This window comes from Carettochelys insculpta, chromosome 2 (assembly GCF_033958435.1).
Source record: "Carettochelys insculpta isolate YL-2023 chromosome 2, ASM3395843v1, whole genome shotgun sequence".
Taxonomy (NCBI): domain Eukaryota; kingdom Metazoa; phylum Chordata; order Testudines; family Carettochelyidae; genus Carettochelys; species Carettochelys insculpta.
In genome coordinates, this window is record NC_134138.1 from 62,164,246 (window position 1) to 62,191,895 (window position 27,650).

A 27,650-nucleotide genomic window follows, 5' to 3' on the forward strand; every position below is an offset into this window, starting at 1 on the left:
GTCTGGAGCAGAATCTGAAGAAGAGGATCTTTCCCATGGAAGCTCATTACCTAATAAATAATATTGTTAGTCTTTAAGGTGCTACAGGACTGCCTGCTTTGTTTTGCAAACATCTGGACTAACATGGCTACCTCTCTGAGACTGTTCCTGCCAAAGTGTATGACGTAGCTGCACAGCCACAGCAGCTCACAAAGGGCAGTCTATAAAGTCAGCCACATCTCTGTCCAGTATCCATCATAAATAGCCAGTATGGTGGAACATTTTGGACCCCTGCAGAGGTGCAAACCAAAGGCACACAGCACTCTCTTGCAGCCTTTCTTCATTTTGTTCTTCTGCCTAGCAGATGCCTATTATGTCCTATGGGCCTACAAAGGGCAGGTCAGGATCTGACCCTACCCGTGTGTTTTTTTTCTTCAAAAATCCTCAAATAATTGCATCTTCCTGACTGAAACCAGGTGTGTGAAGTCGTGCAATCTGAGCTATGTTTTGCAGCTCTATAGCAAGTAATGATACATTGCTTCCACTTTCTGGAATGGCAAAGATTAGCCTGTCCACTCTATTCTTGTTTTCCTGCTTTTGAAATGATTTCTACTATTTCCAATGCCTGCACCAGAGCCAGATAAGCAACTAATTACTCCTGCTCAAGGAAATACTGTCTAAAGTCTCCAGTTTTTAATTCTAGGAAACAGCAATGTCAATGAAAAAAATCAGTGTAACTGTCTTTCCACAGAGCTGTTGTCTGACTCAACTTCTTCGTTATCTCTCTTCCCTTATGGGAAAGGTGCAGGGTGGATTGATTTAAATCAAGGAGATTTAAATTAAACCACCATTTAAATCACCAAAAAGATTGATATAGATCAAGTTACCAAAAAAGCTAAGACTGACTAGTTGTGTCTACACTTGCATTCCTCTTTCAAAAGAGGTGTGGAAATGAAGGAAATTGACAGTGCACATGAGGCATAATCTCTTTTCGAAAGATAGCAGTGTAGACATGGGTCTTTCGAAAATAAACTCCATCTTCAAAAGAACCCTTCTTACTATTTTGTTCAAAATATTCCCTGATAGGGTCGGTTACTGCCAGAAGTCAGCATGCTTTTCCGTGGCAAAAGTGTGGGGGAATACAGGAAGGTGTGGGGGGGTTGTTCGCACGCACGCTCTCTATAATGTCTTCTCTTTTTCTTTCCAGTCCACTCCACTGTTCTGTCCTGTGCTGCCTCTCTCATTTCCTATATATTGTCTCTGGCTTCACGACAATGTCTTAACTAACTCCTCTGCCATGTTTGGCCAAGGTCAACCTCCAGATAAGCACAGAACAAAAACGGTCCTATCCAGCTTGTGTCTGTCTTCAAACATTATGTTTTAATCTGATAAGAAGCAGACGTTGAAAGCCCAGAACTTTAAGAAGCAAGAGTTAGTAGTTAGGCTGGACAGACTAGAGCCATTAATTCATATTTATGAGACTGCAAGTGTATGTGTTGCCTGTTTGTGATGAGAGTTAATTGTGTTATTTTTAAATGAGAAATTGAGCATTTTATTAGTTTAAAATAATTTAAAAGAATTTTTATTTAAATTGGATTTTTCAGTTTTTTTAAACTTGGTGTTTTTTTTTAAATCCAATCTGGAAAGACGCTAACACAAAGATAGTTAACTTCTGGTCATCTTCTCCACATATTCGATGTACAGGTGGGCACCTGGTCCAATGACAAGATAAAATACCATGCCAGGAAGTCCTAGGAATCAGGAGGAGGTAAAAACAGACTTTTTACTGCTCTGGAATAGTAGGAGTATCTAGCTTTAAAAGGCACATGTGTTCCTTAGCTGAGCCATGCCAACTTGCTTGCCTTCCACTCCAGGTCTGGGATATTTCTTCTGTTTTTAGCACTCTGGAAGGGATGAAATGTACTCCTTTTCTGTATGGATGCAGTTGGGAACTTAAAGACCTGGGGGGAGAAAAATCACTCAAAATTGCAGCCAGAGAACAAAATGAATTCGACAGTAGAGCTATGCACATGTGATACAGTGTTTGTATCTGGGGTGGGAGATTCTTACGTGTTTGTAAAGACTCAATGGCTTTTTTTTAAACCATGCCCATTTCTCTTGCCTCTGGGGGCCATGTATGAATTTATCCATTACAAAATTGATGTAACAGATAACTACAAGTCTTTCCCACACCGAATCAGCACATAAGCATTACACTTCCCCAACTAGTGTGCAAAAGTTTGTACATGCTAGTACACACATTCGTATGCATGCAAAGGCACTATCAAGTAACATTTTTGGGGTTTTTTTTAATGATCCTCCATTGTGTTAAAGGGGAGGCAAATGGATTTTGTGACTTGTCTGATATAATTTTTCCAGGCAGTTTTTGAAGCTGGCTTGATTCCTCGGGAGAGTTAAAGCATACAAATTTGATGTTATAAGAAATACATTCAGAGCAATTTAATGTCTCTCATGTCTGGGGGTTTTCTTTATTGCTTACACAAGAAAATATATGTAGCTGTGGAAAGCAGTTTTGTTGGTCATCCTATAAACAGGCTGACAGGAAGCTGTAGTGGTAGTTTGTTGCTGATCATATAGACTGAAGACATACAGAAAAAGATTGCTGCCTGCTGCTAGAATGGCTGCTCTCTCAAGTTTAAATGTGCAGTTTCAGTTTTCATCTGGTAGCGGTAAGTTTACCTTAGGAGAACAAATTCCTGTAGCTTCTAGCAGGGAATGAGGCGAGGGACCTCTTCATTTCTGGACATGGATTGACTGGACCAATAAGAATGAAAGGAAAGAACTTGCCCTGGAGCCAGAAAAATGAAGAGCAATAGCAGAGAGAGTGAAAAATATTTCCTTTCTTATACCATAGGCCCAAGATGGAGAACAGACCTAACATGGTTAAATGAGATTGTCCTAGAGTTAGTTTGATATGCAGAACCAGATTGATTGTTCACAGTTTCCATGAATTAAGGGCATTTCTCAATAAATCTGTGTGTTTGTCTGCACTGCCATCAGAAGTACTTGAACTTCAAAACTGGGTTTCCATTGTCAACACAGAATCCAATCATTTGGAAATGCAGTGGTCTTTAGAGCATCCAAAGTTTTCACAACTTATTTCTGTTAAGGAGTCGTCTCAGTAGGTAAATCTACTCCAGGATGACTTCCACAATGAATGAACACTTTGAGAAGAAGCATCTTGAACTATTGAGAGTTCATTCACTCTTTTTATATCTCTTTATTCACAATCTGCAGAGAAGAATACTCAAATTCCCTCACAAACATGCTTTCTTCTCTGTATTGTCTTCTGAGGTGGAAATACTCTGCACCTTTTTGGAAAATCACAAAATTATCATCTACCTCAAAATTTTTATCAGAAATCTTTATAATGTTCACTGACCAAAGAACCTAATAGCCACTTTGCATTTTTCTTGAAATTATTTCTAGAAACTATCTGCTATGTACGACACATTGTACCTTCCTCTACTTTGCAATTCACAAGTAAGAAAACTCCAGACAATTTCTCGTTACATTCCTTCTTTTCTCACTAGTGTATCTGAAATCAGGGTGCTGGAACAATTTGAATAGTGAAGGTACTGAGTGCAGTTGAAACAAACTGTAAACCTTTTATATAATGGAAAGCACTTTAAGCTGAGGTGGGGCAATACTCTCCTGCCCATTCATTCTCCCTGCCCCACTGCTAGTTCCAGCACGTGGCTGAAACCGTAAAAAGAGTCATTTTTCCTCACCCATAATTTTAGCTTTTTTAAACTACGTCACTCCAGAGATGCTCCCAGTTTGGTTATAGTTGTACTTCCATTGTCTTTTTATCTGGCAGACTAGCTGCTTTTGGATCTTAACTGTAGAAAGCATATATGGCTGTGCTATTGCTCCTGACTTTATCCAGGGCAAGATCTTTTTCTCCATCCTCATTGATCCAGACCATCCTTCTCCTCCATCCTTTGGGGAAAAAGAAGATGCATGAACTCGTTCCCAGTTGGAAGCCAGGAGAACTGGCCGATTGCCTGAAAGATAGTATCTGCTGAGCTTGTGTTTGTCTCTGGAGTTATTTGGAGATTCATGTGCTGAGCTGTTTGTTTGAAGGACCACGTGCTGAAGCTAGCAGTTGAAAGCTGGGATTTGAAATCTATAACTTTCTGTTCATTGGTCAAACCTTAACCAGAGGGCAGGGCTATCAGGAAGACCAGGGCTATATAAAGCCTGCTAGTAAGTGACCATGAAGTTTAGTGAAGAGGAGCAGCTAAACAGAAGTTTTGTGTGGGAGATGAGAGGGTGAGGGTGAAAGGGGCTAGATACACTTGTCATTCTTTAAAACTTCATTTAAACTAAACTGATACCAAAACTACGTGCTCTAAGTAAAAACCTTGTCAAAAATCTAATTATTTGTAAGTGCAACTGCAGGCAGAAACACAGCATTGGGTGGGGGGGGGTGGCGGTGGTTATCCTGTTTGTTGCACCCATTGTAATGTGTCTGATTACCTGTCCTATGGATGAGTGGCATACGTGTGCATTTAATGCAAGGAGCTCCTGGCTGTCAGAGACTGCATACGGACTTTGGAGGCCAGGGTGGCTGAACTGGAGGAGCTAAGGGAGACAGGTATCTAGATGAGGCTTTCCGGGACACTGCAGAACTGTCCAACCTCCATTCAGACAGATGCTGTGTTATTAAGGAGTGTGGAGGACTCAGGGAAGGAGAACATTAAACTGGGTTTGTGATTACCAGGAGACATATATGGTGACTTGCCTGCCTGGTGTGACTGTTGCAGATCTCTCGAGACATCTAGAGAGACTTCTGTATATTGCTGGGGAGGAGCTGGTGGTCATGGTACATGTAAATACCAATGACGGAGGGAAAGTGGGAGAGAAGATCTGGAGGCTAAATTTAGGCTGTCAGGAAAGAGATGAAAATCCTCTAGGAACCTCTGTGGTGGGGTCTCTGAAATGCTTTCAGCGCCACATGCAGGGCCAGGTAGGTAGGTAGGCAGGCAGAACTTCAGTCTCAAAGCATGGATGAGACAATGGGATAGGGAGGGAGGGGGTTAGAATCATTAAGAACTGGGGAAGCTTTTGGGAAAGGAGGAGCCTATACAGGAAGACTAGGCTCTAGCTAAACCAAAATTGAACCAGATTGCTGGCACTTACCATTAAAAAGGTCATAAAGCAGTTTTTAAACTAAGGGCTGGAGGAAAGCTGACGGGTGCAGAGAAACAGATGTATCGGACAGACACATCTTTTAGGGAAGGGTTTATTAATAGAGATTTTCTGCATTCTAGTAAGGAGGGGAGAGAGATTCAAAGATGGTAAAATATGGAAAAAAAATCAGACAAGACACTCATGAAAAAGAGACAAACATCAGGAAATGGCAAACAGATAAATAGTAACAAATTTTTAAAGTGCTCATACACAAACACTGAAAATCTAAATAATAAGATGAGTAAACCGGACTGCCTTATATTAAAGGAGAACATTGATACACTAGGCATCACAGAAATTTGATGGAGTGAGGACAATCAATGGGACACAGTCATGCTAGCGTACAAAATATATTGGAAAGACAGAATTGCCGAGAGAGTGGCACTATACGTGAAAGAAAATATAGATTCATATGAAGTTAAAATCTTAAATGAACCTAAATGTAGTTATGTGCTCTAATAAGAATATAGCAGTAAGGGTATATTATCAACCACATAACCAGGAAAGTGATAGTGACTATGAAATGCTAAGGGAGATTAGAGAGGCTATCCAAATAAAAAACTCTATTATAATGGGGGATTTCAACTGTCCCAAATTGATGGATACTCATCACCTCAGCATGGGACGCAGAGATAAAATTTCTTGATGGCTTAAATGACTGCTTCCTGGAGGAGTTTGTTCTGGAATCCATACAGGGAGAGGCAAGTCTTGATTTAGTCCTAAGTGTAGCGCCGGATCTGGCTCTAGAGGTAAATATAACTTGGAAATAGTGACCATAATTTAATAAAATTTAGCATCTCTTTGGTGGCAAAAAACACCTCAGCAGCCCAACACTGCGGCATTTAATTTCAGAAAGGGGATCTACACAAAAAAGAGGAGGTTAATTAAGCAGAAATTGAAAGATATAGTGCCAAAAGTAAAATCTGTGCAAGCTGCTTGGAAACTTTTCAAAAATGCCATAGTAGAGGCCCAACTTAAATGTTATACTCCACATTAAAAAAATATGGTACGATAACCAAAAAAAAAAAAATGCCACCATGGCTTATCAATCAGGTAAAAGAAGCAGTAAACAATAAATAGGCATCATTTAAAAAAGTGGAAGTTAAATTCCAGTGAAGAGAAAGCAGTATAAATTCTGTCCGGTGTAAAAATAAGATAGGAGTTCGAGGAACAGCTACCCAAAAACTCTAAAAGTAATAACAAAATATTTTTAAATACATCAGAAGAAGGAAGCCTGCTAAACAGCCATTGGAGCTGCTGGACAATCAAGATGCTAAAGGAGCATTCAAAGATGAGGTCATTGTGGAGAAACTAAAGTAATTCTTTCTTCAGTCTTGACAGCTGAGCGTATTAGAGTGATTCTCAAACTTGAACCATTCTTTCATGTGACAAATCTAAGGAATCGTCCCAGATTGAGATGTCATTAGCGGTGGTTTTGGAACAAATTGATAAACTTAACAGTAACAAGTCACCGGCACCAGATGGCATTCGCCTAAGAATTCTTTAAAGAACTCAAATGTGAAATCATGGAACTGTTAACTGTGTTTTGTAACCTAGCCTTTAAATCAGCTTCCTGATGACTGGAAGATAGCTAATGCGATGCCAATATTTAAAAGGGGCTGTAGAGGTGATCCTGGCAACTACAAACTGATAAGTCTATTATCAATACTGGGAAAATTAGTTGAAACTATAATAAAGAATAAAATTGTCAGACAAATAGATGAACATAATTTGTTGGGAAAAAAGTCAACATAGTTTCTATAAATGGAAATCGTGCCTTACTAATCTACTAGCGTTCTTCAAGAGAGTCAATAAATGTGTGGACAAGGGGAATCCATTGGATTATAATGTACTTAGATTTCCAGAAAGCCTTTGGCAAGGTCCTTTACCAAAGGCACTTAAACTGAGTAAGTTGTCATGGGATAAGAGGGAAGTACTCCCATGGATTGCAAACTGGTTAAAGGACAAGAAACAAAGGATAGGAATAAATGGTAAGTTTCCAGAATGGAGAGTGGCAACCAGTGGTGTGCACCAAGGGTCTGTACTGGGACCAATCCTATTCAACCTATTTATAAATGATCTGGAGTAAGAGGTAAACATTGAGGTGGCAAAATTTGCCTATGATACTAAGCTGCTCAAGATAGTTAAGACCAAAGCAGACTGCAAAGAACTTCAAAAAGATTTTCTAAAACTAAGTGATTGGGCAAGAAAATGGCAAATGAAATTTAATGTTGATAAATTTTAAATTAATGCACAGTGGAAAAATAATCTCCAAAATTGTTTTCGTCTTATAAATGGAGATACGCATCTCCTAGAACTGGAAGGGACGTTGGGAGGTCATTTAGTCCAGTCCCCTGCCCTCTTGGCAGGGCCAAGCACCATCCCTGATGTCTATTTGCCCCAATCCCTAAATGGCCTCCTCAAGGGTTGAGCTCACAATCCCAGGGTTAGCAGGCTACTTATGAAAAAGATCTTGGAGTCATTGTGGATAGTTCTTTGAAAACATCCACTCAATGCGCAGCAGCTGTCAAAAAAGCAAACAATGTTAGTAATCATTTAAAAAAAAAAAAAGACAAAATACGATAGAGAATATCTCATTGCCTCTATATAAATCCGTGGTACAGCCACATCTTGAATACTACCTACAGATGTGGTCACCCCATCTCAAAAAAGGTAAAATGCCAAAAGGCATTGGTAAAGGTTCAGAACAGGGTAACCAAAATGATTAGAGGTTTGGAATGGGTGCCATGTGAAGTAATATTTAAAAGACTTTGACTATTCATCTTAGAAAAGAGGAGACTAAGGTGGAATATGACACATCTGTAAGACCATGACTGGTGTGGAAAAAGTGAATAAGGAAAAGTTATTTACCTGGTCCCATAACATAAGAACTAGGGATCACCAAGTGAAATTAATGGCTAGCAAGTTTAAAACAAACTAAAGGAAGTTTTTCTTCACACAGAGAACAGTAGGCCTGTGGAACACCTTGCCAGTGGATGTTAAGACCAATACTTTAACAGCGTTCGAAAAAGAACTAGGTACATTCATGGAGGTTAGGTCCACCAATAGCTGTTAGCCAGGATGGGTAGGAATGGGTTCCCTAGCCTCTGTTTGTCAGAGTCTGGAAATGGCTGACAGGAGAGAGATCACTTGATGATTCCTGTTCTGTTTACTCGCTCTGTGGCATCTGGCATTGGCCACTGTTATAAGATTGGATACTGGGCTAGAAGGACCTTTGGTCTGACGTAGTATGGCTGTTCTTGGAAGCCTACCGCTGTGAAGAGGCAGTACCATCGTTCTGGAATGCTTAGCAACATATGCTTTGTTACACTTGCATATATAATATGAAATGTCATCTGAGAAATCAGAGGAAAAGTGGCAGGCCTTTCATGCATATTCTCTACTGTGGTTAATGGCACTGCTTGTCTGATCTGTAACCTTTCATCATGGAAAGTACAGAAACCAAAATTACAGCAAGGAAACACCGTTTTTCTAAAAGGTTACAACAGAGAGAGGGTGAACTGGGAGGGTTGCGGTCTGATCAAAACAACAAGTTTTACTGAATATGACATAAATTAGTATGAATCATTGGAGTAAGAAGTGTGGAAAGGGTGTAATAATTATTTGTAATTTGTTTTAATAAACAACAATGTAAGTCACTTAGGCTGTGTCTACACTAATTCCCAACTTCAAAGAGAGCATGGTAAGTAGGGTGTCAGGAGATGATTAATGAAGTGCTGCGGTGCATATGCAGCACTTCATTAAGCTAATTCTCCCCCATGGCAACTTCGAAGTGGCAAACTTTGAAGTGCCGGCTTGTGTGTAGCCATGGCTAACCTGTGGGTACTTCAAAGTGCCGAGCTACTTTGAAGTCCCTTTACTCCTCAAAATTTTGAGTAAAGGGACTTCGAAGTAGCCCAGGCACTTCCAAGTACCCGCATGTTAGCCGCAGCTCCACGCAAGCCAGCACTTTGAAGTTTGCCACTTGGAAGTTGCCGCATGGGGAGAACTAGCTTAATGAAGTGCTGCAAATGCACTGCAGCACTTCATTAATAATCTCCCGACACCCTATTTACCATGCTTCCTTCGTAGTTGGGAGCTAGTGTAGACACATCCTTAATATATAACTAGACTAAATCATTTGAGATGAAATTCCAGAAAAAGCTGTAGAGAGTGAACAGATAGCATTAGTTCTGATCATTACCTAATCGTACAGATAAGTGCCCTTTGTAGAGTTATTGGGTCAAATTCATCAAAGGTTATCAGGAGAAAGCGGGTGTAAGCCGCAGAAGTCTCAGGATAAAGTCAGCCATGACAGGAATACCAGTGTAAAGAGTAAAGTAGAGCAACATGCACTGCACTGGCATGAAAAGGGCCAAATTATACATACCTGGATGCTTAAAATTGAGTACCATATTCCATATAAAGGCACCGAATCAATATTCCATATTGAGACACCCAAATTAAGCTGTTTGATTTTCACATTTACTCCAAAGAAAGCTGTGGATGCTTGAAACCTTGGAAGATCAGACCATTTATTTAAGTTTTTAACTTCAGGTTCCTTGACATTTTACAAATTTGAGTTAAGTGCATAAAGTAATGTATAATTCACTTCTAATGTAGCAGAGAAGAAGAAAGGTATCAGGGGGACATTAGCTAACGATGACCCTACCTAATTCAGTTACCCTGTGCCAATAGTGAGTAGCCTGTGGCTCACAACGAGAGACAAGTGGTCTGCCAGAGCGATCTGTTTGTGAGCTACAAGACGTTGATGTTGACCGTGTGCAAGCACTACCCCCAACAGCCCTAGTGGCCATAATTCTCTATTCTCAGCCAATAGCAGCTGCAGGAAGTGGTGCCTGCAGGGACGTGCTGGCCCCTGCTTCCCTCAGCTCCTTTTGGCCATGAACAGAAAACTACAGACACTGGGGACTTCAGGGGCAATACTTAGGGACTATCAATGTCATCAAAATGTCTCGTAGCCCACATTCAGGTAACTAACAGGTGGGCTGCAGGTTGCCCACCACTGCCTTATGCTATCTCCAACGAGGCTAAATACAGCCCTGGTGTACACTGGTACCAATTACCTTCCCTTACACAGAAGCTGTAGTTCCTTGCAGGAGGAACTGAATTTGGTCCTTGCACAATGCCACACTACAGTAAGTTACACACTTCTTGCACCATCACTGAATGCCACATAGGTTCCACTACTTCCTGGCTTGTATATCATTGTGAATTCCATTGTAGGTGTGCTCATGAGGCACAACTAAAGGTTTTTTGTTTTTTAATATCTCTTTGCTTTGTGCTTGCTTACGCCCCCACATGAGAAATAAAGGGCAAAGTGACCCTTTGTCAGTACCCTATTATAATCTGTAGCAGTGGGATAGCTTATTAGTTCTTGGCTGAACTTCAGAACATTCCAAAGTCTCGACAATACTGTTCTTCTTTGAGAGATGTTGCTGTGGGTGCTGCGCTCTTTATCTGGGTGCCGTCCTGACACCTTTCTTGGAGAGTTTAATAGCAGTCCTGATGTGGGCTGTGCATGTGCGGTGCCTCATGCTCTATGGTGAGTTAAAGTAGCTTGTGCACAGCCCAGAACCCTCACTTCCTTCTCAATCGTCCCCAGCTTGAGATGAAGCTCCGCAGTCTGCTAGAGCAAACAAAAACTAGTCATTTACCCTTTCTGATTATATAACAAGAACACCACTTGTCATCGCCTCTAGCCCCCAACTCAAACACCTGCAACGCATCATTAAAAACCTACAACCTATTCTAGATCATGATGCTACACTCCAAAAGGGCCTAGGTGACAGGCCTGTCCTCTCCTATAGACAACCTTCTAACCTAAGAAGGATTCTCACTAGCAGTCACAGGCTACACCACAGTAATACTAATCCTGGAACTTTTCATTTCAGCAAACCCCACTGCCAACTTTGTTCGCATATTTATTCTGGGGATACCATCCCTGGACCTAACCATATTAGTTACAAGATCAAAGGCATGTTTTTGTGCACTTCTAGCAACATTATATATGCCATTATGTGTATTGGACAGACTGGGCAAAACCTTCGCCAAAGAATAAATGGACACAGAGCAGACATCAAGAAACTCCATACACACAAGCCGGTCAGTGTACACATCAGTGGAGTGGGCATTCTGTTAAAGACCTGAAAATGTGTGTCTTGGAAAAAAAAGAATTTAAAAACAGATTACAGCAAGAAGTTTGAGAGCTGGAATTCATATTCAAATTCAGCACATTAACATGTGGTATGAACAGACACATCAGTTATTTCACGCATTACAAGGACTGCTTGCCTTCCTTTGATGCTCGTAATTATCTCAGACAGGACACTTAACATCCCCCCACCCCTTATCCCCCTTCTATGTATTTGATTTGTCAGTTTTTAATGGATTTTTTTTTTTTTTGGTCCTCTGTACTTATCTCAGTCTGTATTGGAAATGAGATCGATATGATGAAGTGGGTCTGTCGCACAAAAGCTCATCACCAAATAAAAAGTTTCTAGCAGCCACTTCACTATAATGGGCTCACCAGGCTTTAAATGGTGTTCCTCATATAGGGACGCTATGCCCTTGTCAGACAGACACTCCCAATGTGTCCACTGCCTGGAGGAATCTTGGTGTACCCAAAAAGGCCCTCACTGCAGCAAGCTCAAGGAGAGGGCTAGAAACGACAGAGACCTGAAGCTCAAGCTAATACTTATGGAAAAGTCCCTCAGGCCAGCCTCTGATCCTGGCAAGCAAACGTTAACACCTTTACCTCTTCAATCCCCACAGTGTAAAGCCTCTTCTAAAAAGAGAAGTTCATCAGTGCCTCACAGTGAACAGACCATGAAAAAGTGTTCATCTATTATATACACATCAGCAGTGCCTAAGACACCTCTTCTCATCACGTATGCTCCTGGCATCTCCGACACCACCAAAACCACAGGCTCTGAGATGCGTGTCTCTACTCTGGTACTGGCTGTGCCTCCTAGGAAAGCCAAGCCTGGCACCATGACACCAACCACCTCAGCACCAATATCATTGGCACCACAACCATTTCTACTCTGTAGTGAGCTCACAGGCTGATCCATGTGCCAATCTCCTCTGTTCGATGCTGTCTCCTGAACCTTCTGCACTGCACAACATATCCCCGGCACTTTGACAGTTCTCCAGTGATGAGAAGGATGTGGTTCAGGTTACATTCTCTCTAAACCACCCCTTCACCAGCTGGCATTGCTTGCCACCATCAGGATTGGCCCTACATGCCCCCTATCACCATGGCATGCCACTGTGGCATGGGCACGTGTGGATGCCACTTCCCATACCCTGTTCTGGACACTGGCCCTGCTGGAGCCTATCAGGCACCCACAAGAGAAATTCTACTAGACATACCATCCCTCCTAAGAAGTGTCTCACCTCTCTTAATACAGTTCTCTCTCCATGAAGGTGGTTTCTCTCCCGCACAGCAGAAAGAGAACATCGAAGAGCCTATCACAGATGTCCCAGAGGAACTAGGCTCAAACATATCACTTCCAGCCAAGTCCTCATCCTCCCTAGAGGAAGCAATAATGGCCCAACCCCCAATGTCAGCGGTTGACTTGCAAGATCTCTTTAAAAGAATTGCTGCAGAGCTACCCTCCCTTCCACTTCAGAGCTACTAGACTCTGACGTACAGAAGGAACTGGTGAGTTTCAGGCTGTGCATGAGCTACTTCAGTTCACAATGGAGCATGAGGCAGGCACCATGCTATTGTGGGATTGCCATGAAACTCTCCTATCAAAGGTGGCAGGACAGCACCAAGAGTGGAGCACCTCCAGGGACGCTCATCTTGAGGAGTTCCAGTTACGGCACAAAGTGGGTAACGTTCCCATTTCCTACATACAACCACAGTGAATTAATCAGTTCTCAGCTCTATTAGTCAGCTCCCCTTACAGGGCTCTTTAGTATGTCAGATTTGAAGTCTGGGGGCAGCAAGCCCTACCTACCCAGCAATGGACTAATCCCTTTAAAGGGTGCACACAGAAGATGTTACTTTTGCTGGGGAAGTTGCTTATTCCAAGCAACTTGTTCTTCTGTGGTAGAAACACCTAAGTTATGAGGCTGAAACAGTTCATTAAAGGGTGTCAGCTCAAAGACATGGTTTCAGAATCCTGCTAGTGGACAAACCAGTGCCCTATCAAGGAGACTGCTAATACCTGAGACTAGCAGAGAAGATGGTGCCAAGGAAAATTCCAACAATAAATGTCTTCACCAGAACTGCTGCCAAATAATGTGTAAAAATAATAAAATGCAATGCAATCTGCAATAAATTAAACTCTCCTGTTAATTTAGTAACAATTATACTAGAGCAGCATTTCCCAAACTGTGTTCCATGGAACACTGGTGTCCTTTGCAATGTGAATGGGTGTTGCATGAAAAAATTTCAATACTAGTGACATTGTTCCTTCTAAAATATCAAATATTAACTTGTGTGCATCAAAAATACTAAGGGATTTGAATAGTATCTAGATTGTAGGTATGTTAATATTTATATGTTCATATTATTATAGTAGTTTTGCAACTCGTGCCAAAACAATCAGTCGATTCAGAGTATTTCAGCACAAGTCGTGTTCAGAGAAATCACGTGATGCTGCACCTGATGCCTGCCATCAAGGGTATCAGCTGTGAGTCAGGCTGCCATCCCTGGCAGGAGTGGGAGACCACTCCTGTCACGGATATCAGCCTGTCTCGCGGCTACTGCTCTTCACAGGAGTAGTTTCCTGGTCTCTGGAGCGGTGGGGAGCCGGGAACCAGGCGACTGCCTGGCTCCCGGCTCTGCTTCTCTTGCAGAACGAGGAAGATGAGTAAGGCAGCAGCCCTTGTTAGTTTTCTGGCTTCAAGGAGCAGAGAGGAGCCGGGAACCAAGGTGCCCCTGGTTTCCAGCTCTCCTCCACTAGCTGGAGCCAGGAAACAAGGGTGCTGCCCAGCTGAGTGTTCCCTCTCTGCAGAAGCCAGGCTGCTGCCTGATTCTTAGGTCCCTGTCACATGTGGGACCCAGGAAACTAGCCAGCTGGTCAGTTTCCTGGATCCGGCAAACAGCAGGGAGACAAGAACAAGGCTGCCCCCTAATTCCTGGATCTCTGCCACTCTAGGAGCCAGGAAATTTACCAGTCCTGCTGGGCGGGTCAGTTTCCCAGCTCCTGCAAGCCTAGGGGAGCCAGCAACCAGGCTGCAGCCTGGTTCCCTTGCCCCTCGACTTGCACGAAAATTTGAGCTACATGGGGTTTCAGAAACACAACCCCCACATAACTTTAGGATTTACTATACTTATTTTTATTTTTCAGTAGTTTTCTGTTATAAAAAAAATTATAAAAACATAATATTTAAAAATATTTTTCCATACCTAATTTCTTTGCATTTCTTTTTCATAAAAATGTTTCTAAGCTTTAAGAAAGAACAGTCCTTTTTTGAACAAAATTGTCCTTTTCTACTTTTGCACAAAAAAACAACACTAACCATCCTTCGTTTGGCTGTTACATTGATGTTTTGTTTTGTACTCAATTTTATACTTAATTGTAGGGTTGCTAACTGTCCCATCAGAAGCACATTAGTTGTCCATTCAGATGGTTTTCTTTTGTTGTTGTTTTTTCTTTGTAAAATAAAACATCTAAAAAACCTAACTTTCTTAAATCAACTTATGAGAATTATGTGCAGGAATTTTTCAGCATGAAACCCTCCACCCACCCTGACCAGCTTGTATGTGTTCCGTCAATATAGTCCATGGCCAAATTAGCCTGGAAAACGCTGTGCTAGAGCGTAGCTGGGGCATCTCCTTTTCCCCATTGTGGCTGATTTTCATTACTGCAGCAAAACAAAGCCCCCTTAAATATGCTGTAAGACAAACTTTTGAACTTAACAGGTCTGAGGAAGAACTCTCTCACACAAACCAGTAAAAGCTGGTGCAGTAAAAGATATTACCTCACCCGCTTTGTTTCTCTAATAACCTGAGGCCAGCAGAGCTACAGCAACATTGCATACAACAATGCAGGTTCAGTTTAGAACAGCTGTCTGAATTTGTCACAAGTCCAATTCTTCATTTGCTTCATGTTAACTTGGTTTTGGTGTAGTCTGCTTCTCTTGCCTTTTGTCTTAAATATTCTGGCATTATACCTAAGTGCCAGTTTGCTGTGTTCTCCTATCAGGAGATGCTAGATATTTGCAAATCAGAGCATCATCCAAGTCCCTTGTATCCAATGTTCAGTCTCATGCTTTTTAACATGTAATATGAGCAGCTTGACTCAGCTGTGCTGTGGTGGGTATATGCCATGTGCATTCTGTCACCCATGCATCTAAGAACCTAATCCTAAAGGAGAGCTACTCCTTTGCTACCTTAGACTCAGATCTCTGCTGATAAATACTACTGCTATTTGTCTTCCCAAAGTTGCTTGCACATTTCAAGCATTGCTCTCACTAGGTGTGTTAGGTAAGAGAAGTTTGATCTTAAAAATTATAGGGGACTGTTTAGTACAGTGGACCCCCCAACTTACACGGGGTTGCGTTCTCGTAACCCCTGCCGAAGTCAAATTGCCCACGTAATGCGGGGAAGCCAGGAAACGATGAGGGCACCAGCCCTGGGCAGTTTTCTCATTCCAGTTGGTTAGTTTCCTAGCTCTTGCTAGCGGCAGGGAGTCGGGCGCAGCTGCCCACCCAGCTTCCCCAATCTGGAAGAAGCCACACTGGGTAGACAGCTGCAGCAGCATGGCTTCTTCCAGCTGGGGAAGTCAGGGAGAAGCCACAGCTTTGAGTTGCACTTAAGTCGCGTTGACACAAGTTGAGCGCAACTCAAACTCATGCATTTTGGGGACTTACTGTGTAGAAACATTAATCATGGGTGATTTTATTAATCTCTTTCTAGACATTTTGTACCTGACTAAGGGCCATGAATCAATGTGGAAAACAAAATGTTATATTACGAGTAATTCACATTCAATTCAGTGTGGAATTTAAGACTACTCAGTAAGGGACATTAACTTCAAAAAAATGATTAAAAATAAAAACTATCAAATTCCCTTATTTTAAAGACAAGAACTATTGAAAAAACTTCAGCAGTACTAAGATCTCTTCAGATTTTAGCCTTTTAAATAATGAGTTCATGTCAATGTGTCCATTATGTAAACAAATGTTAACTGTTTCCTTTACAGTTTCATATTATTTATATAAATTCAGTAATTGTCTCACAATGTGTTGTTTTGTCTGCCTCTGTTGCACACTCTAGTCTTCAACATCCATCCCAAAACTCTCAGCTCATATGCTGTGGCGTTTTGCAGCGTGTCCTATCTATCAACGTTTGCTATTAGGATTTCATTCCATGCTATTTTTATTCTGAGCAGTGAGCAGTGTTGAGCTATATTTATGTTCTATAGCTATGTGAAGAGAAAGGTGGCAAATGAGCATGATGCCTCCATGTAATCCATCTGTAGATGTTTCTTTAAAGTCAGTCGTGTATTGATACTTTTGCTTACATCATGTGCGTCTGAGGAATGCAGACTCTTTAAGTTAGTATATCAAAAGTGTAATAAAATGAGAGATGAGAACAACAAAAAGGCTTGTGGCGCCTTATAGACTAACAGATATTTTGGAGCATAAGCTTTTGTGGGCAAAGACCCACTTCATCAGATGCATGAGTGGGGCGGGGGTGGTTTCAGAGGGGTATTTAAAGGTTGGGGTCCCAGGAAAGGGGGAGGGCCAGAGCTGACAAGGTCTATTGAGCAAGGTGGAAATGTTCCAGTATCAACAGCACTTATCAAAAGAGGGCAAACAAGTCAGATCAGACAGGGAGATATGAGCCATTGTCAGTGTCTAATGGGGAGCTATCAACAGAGAGATGGTGACAGATATTTAAGTCTTCTGTTAAACATCTCCCTGTCTGATCTGACTTGTTTTCCCTCTTTTGATAAGTACTGTTGATACTGGAACATTGCCACCTTGCTGACTAGACCTTGTCAGCTCTGGCCCTCCCCCTCCCCTTTTGTGGGACAGACCCACTTCTTCAGACCATAGCCAGACCAGAACAGACTGAATAATAATATTATTATTGAGTCTGTTCTGGTCTGGCTATGGTCTGAAGAAGTGGGTCTGTCCCACGAAAGCTCACCTAATGAACTATTTTGCTAGTCTTTAAAGTGCTACTTGACTGCTTTTTGTTTTGATAGTGTATAGACTAGCACGGCTTCCTCTCTGTTACTATTCAACTTGAAGGACACCGTGACCAGAAACAATAATTCACTAAAAAAATAAAAATCCTTTTGATACAAAAAAAAGCTCATATCCAGCATAGTTAAGACAGTTCTACTTACTTTAAAAAATACTGGGTTTGTGAGTTTAACTGCATTTCCATCCAAGTAGAGCCTAACAAGTCACAAATTTAAAAAAAAAAATGCATCATACACCATTTTACATGAGAAATATGTTTTAAATGTGTGTTAAAAATCGGGCTGATCCATATAATTGCTTAAATAAATGTGTATTTATAATGTATCTGAAAAGAAGCACCAGATTTAATAAAACCTATAAGGTTACCAGACAACGAAAATCAACCTTTCTTTCAGATAACTAAATTTTGTGTGCATTTAAAAATCGGTGTTAAAAATCCAAAGTTTTTTTTATTTGACTCATTATATGGACTGGGGATTTAATCAATCCACCCTCAAATATATTTTCCATTACACACACACAGTGCAGATTTATTTTTCTCACAATTGACCAAAATCTCTGGCATATGAAATGTGCTCTAACTGGTTAGGTTACTTGTGTGCACTTTCATTTGTTTAACAATGAGCCTCAGGCAAATGTACAATATGTATGCTGCCTCTTTTGCTGAAATATGTGAGAATAGGTGGTGGTTACATCTCGGACATGTAACACCACATGCTTTTATACCCTATACATTAAATGGATTATTCTGATGGACCAGAATGAAGATGTGGATACTTTTTAGGTACTTTTTGAGAGATTTCTCTGAGTTCCTGGGTGGAGCTAGTTTATGGCTTTCGAACTAAAAGCTATAAATGCTCTTTTTTTTAAATAAAAAAATTATACCTGACTTTCTGAAATTGCCAACATTTTTCAGTTGGTTTTGAGATTTAAAAAAAAAAAACAGGTTCTCAAATGAAAAATGTCAGTAACCGTTTTTATAACATTTTGTAAAATATTGAAGAACTTCCTCATTGATGCAAAGCTCTTACACTGCAGGCTCCCTGGACTTTCTTCTATTCCGGTTGATTAGGAGAATCTGTCTCATCTTGGCAGCCAATGCCCTGGCATCAGTTAGACACACCTTTGTCTCCTCCTATCCGGACTACAGCTATTTGGTGTACCTGGGCATGGAGCCATCAACCTTTTGGTAACTGCATATTTTTTAAAAATCCTACCATAACAAACACCTGTTCTGTATGCATATTTTCCCCTTAAGGAGAGAACAAATCATGACTGATAGATGTTAACCATTATCACTTAGTGCTCTTCAAGAAGGTGCTTAGATACTAGAGTAATTAGGGTAGTATGACAATCTGTGTACAATAGCTTAAGTAAAAAAAACCCTTTTGATGAAATAAACAAGTTTGTATCCAGCATAGTTAAGACCATTTTTACTTAATTTAAAAAATAGCTTATTTTTTTCTGTAACATCAGATAAAATGTGATTAATTCCATTAACAAAACTTCATCCTCCATCATAACCCTCCTACCTTGCAATATGTGGGAGAACTGTTGATTTCCATGGGAGTTTTGTTTGCACAGAGCTTTGCAGCATTGAGCCTTAAATGGGCAAATAGAAAAAAAGCAAATGGTAAAAGGTTTCTTCCATTGAAAAAAAAGGAAGTAGTGAGAACAGGTCCTACTATATTGACCGCACAGAACTCTGAATTCTTAAGGAGAACTTGGCGTTTGTTTTTTTTTGTTTCTGAAGATTATTATTACAAAGAGGATAATAAACTTCAACGAGGTAATCTGACTAATTTTTTAGGAAAATCAGAAAAACAGCTTGAAAGCAATCAGGAGACACATGGTTGATAAAGAGCACAGGGTCATAAAGAACAGGTTAGGTCAGACATACCAGATTTGTAAAAAAAAAAAAACAAAAAAAAAAAACGCAGTCAAGTAACACTTTAAAGACTAGCAAAATAATTTGTTAGGTGAGCTTTCATCTGAAGAAGTGGGTCTGTTCCACGAAAGCTCGCCTAATAAATTATTTTGCTAGTCTTTAAAGTGCTACTTGACTGCTTTTTTTTTGGTAGTATATAGAGTAGCATGGCTCCCTCTCTGTTACTATATCGGATTTGTGTATGAATTAAAATGTTTCTGGGGGAAAATGTAACAAGGTACACTTAACTTGCTTAGACTTTACTAAAGTGTTTGATTCAACAGGAAAGGCTACAAAAATAGTAGAGGAGATATCTGATTACTAAAAATATTAGTGTTTGTTCAAAAATTTCTTATAGAAAGCAAAGTAATTTAATAATGTGCTTTATACTGGGGAGTGGCTCATTACTACCAAGGTTTATTTTGAGATCAGCATCTTCAGTAATGCTCTGGAGCAGTACAGTAAATTGTATGTTGATCATGTTTATAGATGACACTAAACTAACATATTGTAAACATCTGGAGGATTCTCTGGAGAAATATAATCTGCGGATTGTACAACAATGGAGAGTTTAAAACTGAGTTTAAATTGAGGTAAATGTTGTACAGTGTTTTCTGATTCCTAACAGCTGATTCACGGAAGACATATAGCATGACATGTAATGCACATTATGATTTAGTACAGAATGCCAATCAACGTTGCTTTAGCTTATCAGCCCACAGTTCACTTCATTTAAGTTACTTTTCAGGTGTATGCAGATGGACATCTGTAGGATTGTACCAATGGGACTGATTTTGAAAAGCCTCTGATTTTTGTGCTCACAGCTCTGTGGGTGTAATTGATGTCATTTAGATATTTAACTACCCTAGTGAATCCAAAAAAAGCAAGAATACATCTAAATGACATTAGTTGCACTCACAGTTTAGAAAACGAAGGCTTCTTTCAAACTGACAGCTTTTGGATTTAAATCCAGATATAATGTGTAATAAAGGCAAGGACATTAAAACTGAACTACTGACATTATAAACAGAATGATGGTCAATTGTTCACCATGTTCACAATGAAGGTGGGACAAGATGTAATAGCTTTAGTCTGCAGTAACAGAGATTTAGTTTATATATTAGGAAAAACTTTCTAACTGTAAGGATAGTTAAACAGCAGAATAGGCTTCCCAGGGCAGTTGTGAAATCTCTATCACTGTGGAGGGAGGGAGATGGGCTAATATACGTTAGACTAACACCTGTCAGGGTGAATCAGATCCTGGCTAAGTGCTGAGGGCTAGAATAGATGATTTTTGAAATCCCTTTCAGCCCTACATTTCCTAGATTTCTATGACTTGCCCACTCTAGATGCACTTTAGATATTCAAGAGGCCTCAGGTCCATGAACAGTCACACAGTATATAATGTTATAGATCTTCTATTTTACAAGAGAATTGTAGTTCAGCTGTAACTAAAATAGCTTAATTGATGATCTCTAATGATTATTTTAGGAAACTTTTTGTCTTCAGATGTGTTAATGGACAGATATCTGATAGATTAAGAAGGCCTGTACTAACAGGCAGAGGCATTAACAAGATCTGGACAACAGATTATAAATAAGACACAAATTTTTAATAGAGAGGATAACTAATAATTAGAATAACTTACATGTGGATATAGTGGGTATTCTGTCATTTAAAATCTTTAACTCAAAGCTGAATGCCTTTTTTAGAAGAATACTCTGCATCAGAGGTAGGCAAACTGAGCTGTTCACAGCCTATCAAAGCTTTGAATTCAGTCCTCAAACTCCATTTTCCTGCTCCAGCACTCTGACAGTGGAGTGGGGTCAGGGGTCTGTTCTGCCCAGCACTCCAGCCAAAAGAGTGGGTTTGGGAACTTGCCCCTGTCTGACACTCCAGATGGGGAGCGGGGTCATGGGTTTCCCATGAGCATTCATGGCCATCTGTACAATTTCCATACGCAGGTGTGGCCCTCAGGACAAAAACTTTGCACACCCATGCCTAACTCATCTAGATGCTATAGGCTTGAAACAAGAATTGACAAGTGAGTGTCTATGAACGATGATCGGCAGGAGTTTGAACTAGATTATCATAATGGTCATTCTAGTATTAAAGGCTAAATCCTCTGGTTTCTATGAACTTCCATATCAACAGTGGTTGTCCTTGATTTTTTTTCAGTACATTTTTTATTTTTCATATCTTATTGTATTAGACACAATAATGCCATACTCACTTATCTAGTTTCATTATATATTTATACTATAATGACCAAATTTTTCTTATTTCCTATATAATGTATATCATGGGTACAATTAAACCTTTCAGTTACCTTGGAAGTGAAGGGGGAGAGGGATGGAGGAAGGAGAATGAAGAATACTAAGAGCTTTCCCCACATTCTCCTTACAGGGCAGCATGCTTAGGATATCTGTGTATGTCTGCACTGCACTTAGACACCTCCACCTAGCCCCCTGACAGCTGACTTTGCCTTGAGCTACCGGGCTGTTTGATTGCAGTATTGGTTTTCAGCCAGCAACCTGAGCTCTGGGACTCTTCCACCTCTTTAGGTCCTCGACCCCAGGTTCCAGTCTAGGCCAAGATTGCTACACTGCGGTTAAGCAGCCCTGCAATACAGGGGCTTTTAATTGTAGTATAGATATATGCTGAAGTCAAAGGAGCACAGAAACTCCTGCTTTTGTCTGCCCGGCGTGCACAGACATTGCTTTAACACATACAGGTTAAACCGCTCTAGTCCAGCACCCTCTGGACCTGACAGGTAACGAACAAGAGAATTTGCCAGACCACAGAAGGTCTACCACATGACCAACACTTCCACTGTTTTCTGGGCTCTTAGAAGAAATGTAGGGGTAAATTACAGCTAAATAACGGTACAAACTCTGAGAATGGCTGTAAACAAACTTGGTCACATCCAAGGTAAGTGGTCTTCCACCTGATTTAAATCCTGCTAGATTATGGAAGATGCTGGACGAGAGAGTCCAGATCAGAGAGGTTCAATCTGTATTGCAAACTGCAACACCAACCATCACTGCTTACTTATCAGCAGAGGGATTATGAAGAGCTGTGCTGTCCCACCAGAATGCTGAATCTTTAAAAGTACAAATTTACCTCTGAATAATCAAATATATAAATAAACTGTTTCTCATGTATATTAGATGCCTGAAACACTAGTTAATTTCAGGATGTTGCCTTCATTTGCCTATGTGGTGACAGTACTAGCTGAATATAATTCATTATTTTGCAAAGCATTTCGTGACATCTTAAATGTAAAAGGAGTTATGAAATGAAATTACATATTGTACAATATTATTTTGTATAATCTGCCTGAGTTCGTATGTAGTTGGAGGTGAATATCTTACTAGTTCTAATAATTTTGAGTTGTAAAGCTGTTTGTGGTTGCTGATATTCTGAGAGAAGATTTATCAAGTTCCTCTGGCTGGATTGTAATGAATTTTTCTAAATCTCTCTTCCATTATGGTTCTTTTATTCCTGTATTACCAGTTATGTCCTCTGCCAAAGACGTTTACCTTTTTTTTTAATATTGCAAAATGAAGAATGTGGGTGTGCTTCATAAAGCCCTTTATTATCTTTTAGGAATGGTTTATTTTAGATCTCTAAACTCCAACACCTAAGATTGGCATAAACTTGCATGATATTTTCATGAAAGGTAAATGTATGTAATCATTATACAGTATTTGTTTGTATTACCATCTTACCTGATAATATAAATTTGCTTGTTTGAGATCATTGGCAGTAAACCTTGCAACTTGATGCCATCTTTTAAGACTGGGTAATATTTCCTATTGACTGTACTTCATTAAAACCAACTTTATATAATTTCGGCTCAGCAGACTAAAGAAAAATCTCCAAAAGCATCAAAGGTATTTTCCATTTACTTCCAACACTAGACTGGTTATAGCAGAGCAACAATTGTCCCAGTATTATTTTGTATAGACGTCATGAGTTATGGTAACATATGGAAGGCTTGCTATTTTACAATTATTCAAAATCAACAGGCATAATACTCTGGCTATGCTTCATTTATTTTCAGAGACAACATTACGTTGCTCTAGGTTCTATTAATGCAACTAATAAAAAGGTGCCTATGCATATAAACACTTTTCTGCTCTATATAGAACTGCACATGCAAGAGCTAAAGCTGATGCTGCAGATCAAGCTGCTCAGTCTGCTCGCCAAGAAAGTGATATTGCAAGAGCAGTTGCTAGAGAACTTTCGCCAAGTTTCTACCAACCAGGTACAGTTTTGATTGGTTTTGTTTTGTACATGTTTTCTTTTTTATATATTTTAAAGAAAAGGGTTCTTTGTTAAATCAAAAACTTCATCCCATTTTTGCATTTCATCACTTAAAAACAATGGCTGTGTGTAGGCAATGAAGAGCACTTACTGTTCAAGAAGGTATTGTTTTTTATTGTGTTATCATTTGATAACAAATGGTGCATTCTGTAAAATCTGTCACTGTTGGCATGCCAGTGTTAAGACTTCATCAGAGTGTGCCATGTCTGAGCAACTCCCTTAACTCTGAAATTTTAGAGTAATTCTGACTCTGTCTTATAGAGAACGTCATACAACTGAATTTTCAAAGTTATTTCTGTGCCGTGTTTGTTAAAGGCCAAATCCTGAAATTGTTACTTGGACTTGGGAAGTCAATGACAGCTTTGCCTAGACTAAGAGCAAAGTAAAAAGGGAGCTAGGTTGTGCCTGATCCTTACTCAAATTTGTTAGTCTATGTACTCAAAATATCGCAGAGATTGCTTCACACTAATGTCCCCCCTATAGATCTGCCCAGTCACAGCACATATTCATTGGCCATGTGGTAGAGGGTGGATCATAAGAAGCACTGGAATATTTATCATGTATTAAGTGTCCTTCAAAGGTTGTTTAAAAAGTAAATGATGAAAATAAGAGATTCAAAAATATGTCGGCCAAAAGCAACTTAAATTCTTCGAGTGCTTGCCCATGTCAGTTCCATTCTAGGTGTTCATGCGCCCATGGTCGTCAGATTTTTGTCTTAGCAGAATCCATAGAGTCAGCTTTGATACCTCCTTGACTGCTGGATTCATGCATCAGTATAACAGGCTCTGCTGGCCCTGTGCCATCTGTTCCTGCTTGCAATTTGTGTAGTTTAGCCAGAGTGCCTTGCCTTGCATGGCAAGTGCTAGTGGTTTCACGTCTTCTAACTTCAAACCTTAGGCTACGTCGACACTACAGTCAGGATCAGTGCTCTGAGATTGATTGATGCACCAGCAGTTAGTTTAGCATGTCTAGTGGAGATCTGCCGAATCAACTGTGGGTCTCTCTCCAGTCAACTCCTGTACTATACCTCCGATGAAAAGAGTGTAAGGTAAGTAAATGGGAGAATGTCTCCTGTAGACCCTGCAATAAGTTGACCTAACGTGTGTTGACTTCAGCTATATTATTCATGTTGCTAGGTTAATGCAGTAGTGTAGACCTACCCTTAGAGCCTTGTAAATAGTTGCTTATAATAAGTAGTGTTCAGTAGTTGTTCAGTTTAATTGGAAATTAGAATCTCATTGGGGACTTCACTCCAGGCTGGGCATACCCTGATCTCTGGAATATAGGATCTGCCTAAACTGTAACAAGCCTGTGCCTGTGAGTGACTCCCACAGCAGCTGCTTCAAGTGCTTGGGGGCATTGTATGTGACAGATAAGTGTCATGTACTTGTAAAAACTTTCAGTGCAGGACTCGGGGAGAGCATGATACTCATTTGAGAACTCTCCTCAGACTGACTTCCAAGCCGACCTGGCCGGACTCAACCCATGGTACCTCAGGCTCAGTGCACAGCACAATCCCAGTCTATCACACTGGTGCCAAAAAGAAAACTAAGCAGCACAGGTCCCTGGCACTCAGGTATCCCTTGGAGCCTTTGGCTTCCTGCTCACTCCTGGAAGGTTTGGGTCCTGGCTCTTAAAATGCTGAAGTTTTATCATGGTGAATCCTGACCCTACAGGCAAAGGTCTGTGAGCCTGAGGAGTTGTTCTTCATTGCATACCTGGAGATCAAAAGTAATGTTGTTTAACATGGCTTGATTTTTGGGGTGAAGTGTGTACAGGAGGATCTATTTTTCGTGAGAAGAATTTACATTTTATAGCTCTTTTGTTCCAGTTGTGTGGGGGGGCCTCTTAAACTCTCCTTCACAGACGTAGAGTCCCTCTCACAGAATTCTGACTGTTTACCTGACTATTAGAGAAGGAAGGACATTATTGAGTCTGCAGGGATTGCAAGGCCTTTGCACATATTAGCACTCAGACCTTCAGGAAATGGGCAGATACACATATCCCTCTGTCAAACCTTCCACAAAGGCATGTATGGAAGAACGTGGAGGCAACTTCTGTAATTTAGGATTAGGAGTAGCAATACACAAATTACTGTCAGTATAGGATGCGGGGGGGAAGTATTCCTCCCTTGATGTTTGTACAACAAAAAAGCAGTCCTGCAGCATTTTAAAGACTAACAAAATGACTTGGTGTTTGTGACATTCCTGATGCACAGCCAAGGTCTTCGTGCTTAATTCTGAATGCAGGATTATGACCAGCAAGAATACAGAAGAGGAGTATGCGTAGGCAGATCACACAAAAGTTTTCAGGAAGTCTGTTGTATGGGAAAATTTACAACCTGTGTAGTTAGAGACATAAAAACAGATTTTATGAATCTTAATGATAAGTTTCCTAATGTATTATAAACTTCTCCAGACATGTGACATCTATATTTTATTTTCTACTCATTTTCTTACGAAGCTTTGTTTTAAGAGATTGAAATATGCAAAGATGTGGCCAAATATTAAGTATCCCACATCAGCTGCAACACTGCATAGGATTTGCGGTATGCTAGTCCCTCGAGTTACACAAGGGATGTGTTCACACGCACCTTCGCGTAACTCGAATTTCGTGTGAGTTGGGTGGCGGCTTTTTTCTCAGGCAGAATGCACGTTTTGCAGCCAGGGAAGCAGCCGGAGCACTTGGACCTCCTTTTGAAAGGTAAGTTCTGAGGCTATGGGGGAGTAGCAGTTGGGGAGCATTAAGCCCAGCAGCGGGAGAGGGCCAGGGGGGTTAAGCCTGGGGTGTGCTATGGGGCAAGCCGGGGCTGCATGCAGGTGAGGGGTTGAACCAGGTACACGCAGGCTGGGGGGGGTTGAGCGAGAGCTGTGGGGAGTGGGATTTGGGTTGCGCTCAACTCGCATTAATCGCAACTCAAAATCGCACGTTTTGAGGGATTATTGTATGTGATGTGCTGAATTGTGCACCTGAAAATCTGTTCAAAGGCTCATGAATTTCAACATACCCAGTTTCAGGATGAAAGTTTTGTTCAAATATATCACTCATTCCTGGTATCCTGGAGTTCTGAACTTCACAGTACACTGCAGTGTGTTTTACTGTTTCCAATATATCATAGCCTTGACTGATAGAGCTCCATTTTATTATCATGGATCATTACCAGTTGTAAATGAGTAATGTCCATAATAATATTTGTCTAGCTCTCTCAAGGAACTATGATTCAAAGTAGTACTACGGTAATGCATTTTTAAAACAAAACAAATGCACTATGGTCTCCTTTATAGCAATTTCTCAGTTGCCAAAGCCTATTAGGTTTGCAGTATCTCCACCAAGTCCCATTGAGGTATTGCTGAAAGGTAATGAAGCATGAGATATTCTCAGTCCCCATGACTTTAGTTAAGACACAGTCTTTAATTGTGTTGAATTGTCTTGGGGAAAAGAAGATATTGTGAGAAAATGTAATTTTACCCTCCTCTCGGCTAGTGCTGTATTTGTGATAAGCAAGTAGCCTGTCAGCAAGGCATACATGACTGCGCATGGGAAATCAACAATCTTCTTTATAGAGAAACAAAGTGAAGGCTGAAGTCTCCTGTCTGAAATACATTTCCCCTTAAACAACTGATTATTGTGCCCTTTCTCTTTTATTAGCCAGGTCATCTCTGACTTTCCCAAGGCCTAAGCCCAGTGAAATCGGTGTGAGTCTTCGGATCAGGCTGTTAAATTCTTAGTCCTCAAACTTCTATACTAAGTAGGGGGGCATACTGGTACAATGTGGGGTCCAATTTACAGTTATGAATTGAAACAATTTTAGCTCACCCCTCTACCAAGATTCCTTTTACCTTCTAATTGAAAAATTAGATGCATCTGTTTTGCCATTTAAATATTACTGGTTTTTATGCAAAATGAGTGTAGGTGTCCAAATGTTCTGTAATACTGAAGTTTAGAGGGGCAATAAAAAGGGAATAAACAGTAATTAGCGAATTTTAAAACTGAGATTTCAGTC

General features: G+C 40.4%; 1 protein-coding gene across 1 annotated transcript in view; it reads left to right on the forward strand.

Moving 5' to 3' along the window:
- Window positions 1-27,650, forward strand: part of JPH1 (junctophilin 1) — a 124,099-nt gene that overhangs the window by 54,471 nt on the left and 41,978 nt on the right. Inside the window, exon 3 of the mRNA XM_074987062.1 lies at window positions 23,470-23,588. Coding sequence (XP_074843163.1) covers window positions 23,470-23,588 — 119 coding nt within the window. The remainder of the gene's footprint in view (window positions 1-23,469; window positions 23,589-27,650) is intronic.